The sequence below is a fragment of the Hibiscus syriacus genome, unplaced genomic scaffold, assembly GCF_006381635.1.
Source record: "Hibiscus syriacus cultivar Baekdansim isolate YM2019G1 unplaced genomic scaffold, ASM638163v2 tig00111330_pilon, whole genome shotgun sequence".
Lineage (NCBI taxonomy): Eukaryota > Viridiplantae > Streptophyta > Magnoliopsida > Malvales > Malvaceae > Hibiscus > Hibiscus syriacus.
This window is the reverse complement of record NW_024063059.1, coordinates 10116560-10121400: the sequence shown is the minus strand read 5'-3', so window position 1 is coordinate 10121400 and position 4841 is coordinate 10116560. Positions and strand designations below refer to the sequence as shown.

Genomic DNA, 4841 nt, shown 5'->3' with positions numbered 1-4841 from the left:
CCAATAATATTTTCAATAATTTTTACCGATTTTATTATTTAACACAATAACAAAATCGATAACACTTTATTTTAACTATTTTTTAGTCTGCCACCAGAGTTATCCCCTAATAATGTAACACACAATTCCTTGGGTTGCTCAGTCAATGGGAAATTCGTTAAATTACCAACTTTTCTCGCCAGTCATTGCATTTGCATCTTCCCCCCCCACCCCCACACTTTTTTTGCAAAGCGTTCTCTCTTTCACTCTCATATGCATTTTTTTCCAAGTAAAAACAACCATACCTACAATATATACCGTTCAAAAGCAAGACCCCCTCGGAATCTGAAATTATAAACCTTAATTTCACTCACCATCTTCAACTTCTGTCAAAGATTGTATCTTTATCTCCTTCCTTGCTTTCCCATAGCCATGGAAGCTCTCAATTTCACCAAGTTTTGGAAACCAAGCAATGGCGGCTACAGAGAAAATCGAGCTCAACCTTGTCGTGGTAACAACAGCACTACAATCGAGATTCCAAAGGCTGTGATTGGTTCAGATCACGAGTTGGATGAAGGGGATAACTATTTATTTGATTTGGAGCTTCCTTTGCACCGCGTTAATGGCGAGAAAAGATTTGAGTCCAAGGATGACCAAACTCGTTCTTTGTCTCCCGGTGATAACTTCTCCAAGAGAAAGATAATCCCCATCGAGCCAAGCTCCAAGCCACAATCTCCGATGGCTTCGTTAAAGTCAACTCCGAAATTTCGAGTCTTTACTATGAGGAAGTCCAAGTCGGTGGCAAATCCCAGTTCCACATTCATGTCCGGCAAAGCTGGGTTCATCGGCCTTCCTACGGAACCCCCAAAGCTTGAAAACAGTCACCGGAAATCCCAAAGGAAGACAGAGGAATCGTTATCAGATGATTCCTCAAAGAGATTGTTAAAGGGTCTGATGCAGAAATACTTGAATAAATTCAAGCCGTTGTACGTAAAAGCCTCCAGAAAGAACAGTTTAAGTGACGAGGTAAAAGTTTCGGGTGACTTGCCGGTGTCATCTCCGGTGAGTTCTCCGGCACCAGTATTTTCAGCGAAGGAGAAACAAACAAGGTTTTGCAAGCAATTCGGAAAGAGCAGATCAACCTCTGCTGCATCATCATCGACCATTAGTAGAAAAGATGATTCGCTGCTGCTGCAACACGATGGGATCCAAAGCGCAATTTTGCATTGCAAGAAATCTTTGAATTCATCAAGAGGTACTAATTACACTCAATTAAGTCTGTTTTAGATTAATCACAAGCTTTGGGTTTATTTTGGAATTGGATTCCTTGTTTTGGCAGCAGAAGCTTCAAGGTTGTCGAGATGTACAAGTGATTCTTCACAGGAGAAGTTAAGCAACGCATCCTCAACGGGTGTTGATTTACTAGAAAATCCAGCAAAATGTTGATTCTGCAAGAATATCCAGCAAAGGGGAAAAAAGGAATTTAGAGAGGCTAGGATTGTTGTTTGATTGTTAGTCATGATGAGCAGTAGTAGAGTAGGTTCACTTATAAAGGTGATGGGCAATTATGAAGAAATTGAAAGTAACCCTATATTTGGGTGTGTTTTGATCTTGTATTTCTGCAGTTTAAGAACTATTATGTCACCTTTGTAAGGTAAGCTGTTCATATCAAAAGATGTAACCATTTCCAGATTTGAAGAACCAGTGATGACATAACAGTTTTCTCCATTTACTTGTTTCTTTCAGTTTCTGGGCTGATTAAGCCAATATTTGGTAAACTCGTCGGCACATGAGGATGATTAATTAGAGAAATAAAGATATAATTATTGGTAAACTCGTCGGCAATATGGGGATGACTCTGCTTCAAATTTTATAGCACTTTGGTACCAAGTTATAAAATGAAAGTGAAAGACTAAATAATTTTTTTTTCCATAAATATGAGGATGACTCTGCTTCACATTTTATAGCACTTTGGTACCAAGTTATAAAATGAAAGTGAAAGACTAAATATTGTTTTTTCATAAATCAATATTAAATGAATTTTAGACACCTTCAATCTAGTATCAAGGGTGTGGATTTTAGGAGATTGGATTTAAAGATGGGAATGGAATAGAAGGGGAAAAATCACGTCGTTTATCTAAATTCAAAATCAGAATGAGGGCTTATTCAAGTGAAAGCAGCAGTTCCACCAGCAGCTCCAATCGTAGTTGACCTATACGATGGGGAATCAGAGCGGGTTCCTGGGGGCTGTGTGGTGGGGTGAGGGGAGGTTTTGAATTTTGGGGGTGTTTTGTGAAAAAAATAAAAAATTGGGGGATTGGGGTTCTGAAAATTTATGAATTTTATTTTTAAAAAAGTTAAAGGAAATTTAAAATTATACCACGTGTCAAATACTGATTTGTTGACTGATTTTTAACGGATGTGACGGATCATGCACTTAAAATGATAATGTAAGACCCCTACAATGATTGAAATAAATTTAAACACCTAAATATAAAAAGAAATATAATTCAGACATTTTTTTATATTAAGTGAAATGAAAAATATTTATATTAAAATCTAAAATATAATAATCCTTGTGTTGTTAAAATTTCATAAAAAACCACATTTTAGTTAAACCTATTGTTGGGATTCGGTGAAGCTCAATTAGATCAACAAAATAATTTCCAAGAGGGGGTGAGTTGAATTTTTGAGTATAGGGAGTAAGGAGTATAAAGATGAAACAATTTGCACAAGGATTTATAGTGGTTCGACTTCTCAACCAAGTCTACATCCACTACCTAAGCTACTCACTTAGGATTTTCTAACAAATTCACTAATTTGTTCTTTCTTTTTCCAGGACAAAGAGATAACCCTTACAACTCCCTAGCTTTTCAAAAGCTAAACTAGAACCAATCCCCTTTACAAAAGGAACAAAAGATGTAAACAAGAAAATATCTTAAAGGAAGGTGTTTACAAAAATTAAGCTCACTAAAACACTAATATTTACAAGAAAAAAGAAACTAAAAATGAAAATATCTTCTCTTGTGTTTGATTTCTTGGATAGGTGTTGTGTAACATTCTTCAAGTGTCCTCAACTTATTTTTATATGTTAGAATTTATATGTTGGAATGAGTTTGTGGTTGTTTCTAGCCGTTGGAGATTAACTTTCTGCAAAATAAAACTGCCCAGAACAGAGAGTATTAGTACTCTTTTCATGAGTATCGATACTACCTTTATAATATTTAAATAAACTAGCTGTTGAAGACAGTTGGGCTGGACCAGTATCGATACTATGCTTCATGGTATCGATGCCACTGTGAAAATTAGTATCGGTACGCCTTGAGTATCGGTACCTATTTTGCAATATGAAATTTGAGTAATTTGGAAAAAAAACTAGTAGTATCGATATTGCCTAGAGAGTATCGATACTTCTCTTACCTTTGGTATCGGTACCAAGTGAACAATATCGGTATTGTTCATGTAGTATCGATACTGTAAGAACAGTATCGGTACTACGTACCTAGAAAACTGTTTTGTGCTCAAATTCTAGTTTAATGGACTTTGAATTATTTTTTTTAAACTTTGAACAAATTCAATCAAGTCCAAAAATATGTTGCCTTAATGTGTTATATCAAAATATTATAAAACATAGTTCAACAATCTCACCCTTTTTATATAACAAAACATTTGAAAATTTGTTTTGGCAAAACTCTCTCTTAATAAAATATTTTATGAAAAAGAGAAATATTTGAAAAATATTAAAGCTCCCCTTTTCCATTCTTGAAATTGAATTTTTCAAACTCATACTTCTTCCCCTTTTTGTTATATAAAAAATAATTCAACTTTAAAGTTCAAAAATAACAACAAAGAGTAAGTGGTAAATTTTAGCATAAACTCATTTGAAAAATCAAAGCCCCCCTTAATAAAAACATTCCAAACAAAAATATGACCTTAAAAGCTTGACACTTAAAAGACGACGAATTTCAATAAAGATGAACAAACATGTTAGTAGCACATGAAATTCAATATATCCAAGTCTAATAAAGTTTATGCAATATCAATTGTTGTATTTAAATATATGTGCATAAAGCTATAAAAAAAATGTTATGCATTTGAAAAATTGATATCAATTGTTAGAGAGGTATCATTTGCAACAAATCACATGCATAAACATTTAAAATAAGGTCAAAAAATTAAATTTTTTAAAAACAAAACATTAAAACCAATTTTGACCAAAATTCATTACGATGAACAAACATTTAAGAAAAAAAATTAAAACTTTAGAAAATGTTCATCACAACACTTTTTAACATACATGAGATAGAAAATATAAAATTATTTAAAATCAAAACTCATGCATGCTTAAAATAAATGAGCAATCAATTATGCAAGATAATCAAACTAAGCTTAGAGGTTACCCATTCCATATAAAGTGTGGCTAGAGCATTTGAATATCTTCACTTTCATCACCATGTGGATTTTGGTATCCAAATTGCTTTGGATCCTTGAACGTTAGTTTCAATGCCCCTTGTTCCCTTTGGAATCCATACTTGTTTAATTTTAAAACGTTTTCCTTTCTTTAAAAGACAAGTATGTTCCATATGACCATGAAAATGGCATTGTGAGCATTTTTTCATTTTTAACATAAATGAAATGTTTTTAGAAATGATTTCTTTTTCTTTTGTTAAGCATTCAAGCTTAACTTTAAATTCAAGATTTTCTTTTTCCAAATCTTCATTTTTGGTTTTTGAAAGCTCAAAATTATTTTTCAAAATTTCATTTTGCTTTTCAAAATCTAATTTTTCTTGCAAAAGAAAATCATTTTCAACTTTGTATTTTGAAATCAATTTCTTATATTTGGAATTCATGGTCTCAAATTC

At 33.1% G+C, this 4841-nt stretch overlaps 1 protein-coding gene across 1 annotated transcript; it reads left to right on the top strand.

Annotated features, from left to right (window-relative positions):
* Window positions 1-234: 234 nt before the first annotated feature.
* Window positions 235-1596, top strand: LOC120158612 (probable membrane-associated kinase regulator 5). Its single transcript, XM_039169433.1, has 2 exons — window positions 235-1234; window positions 1322-1596. The coding sequence occupies exons 1-2, from the start codon at window positions 412-414 to the stop codon at window positions 1423-1425; spliced, it is 927 nt and encodes a 308-aa protein (XP_039025364.1). The 5' UTR covers window positions 235-411; the 3' UTR covers window positions 1426-1596.
* Window positions 1597-4841: the final 3245 nt, after the last annotated feature.

Coding starts and splice junctions, on each gene's coding strand:
- LOC120158612 (XM_039169433.1), top strand. CDS start 412: ATGGAAGCTCTCAATTTCACCAAGTTTTGGAAACCAAGCAATGGCGGC. Junction 1,235..1,321: donor ATCTTTGAATTCATCAAGAG/GTACTAATTACA, acceptor TTTTGGCAGCAG/AAGCTTCAAGGTTGTCGAGA.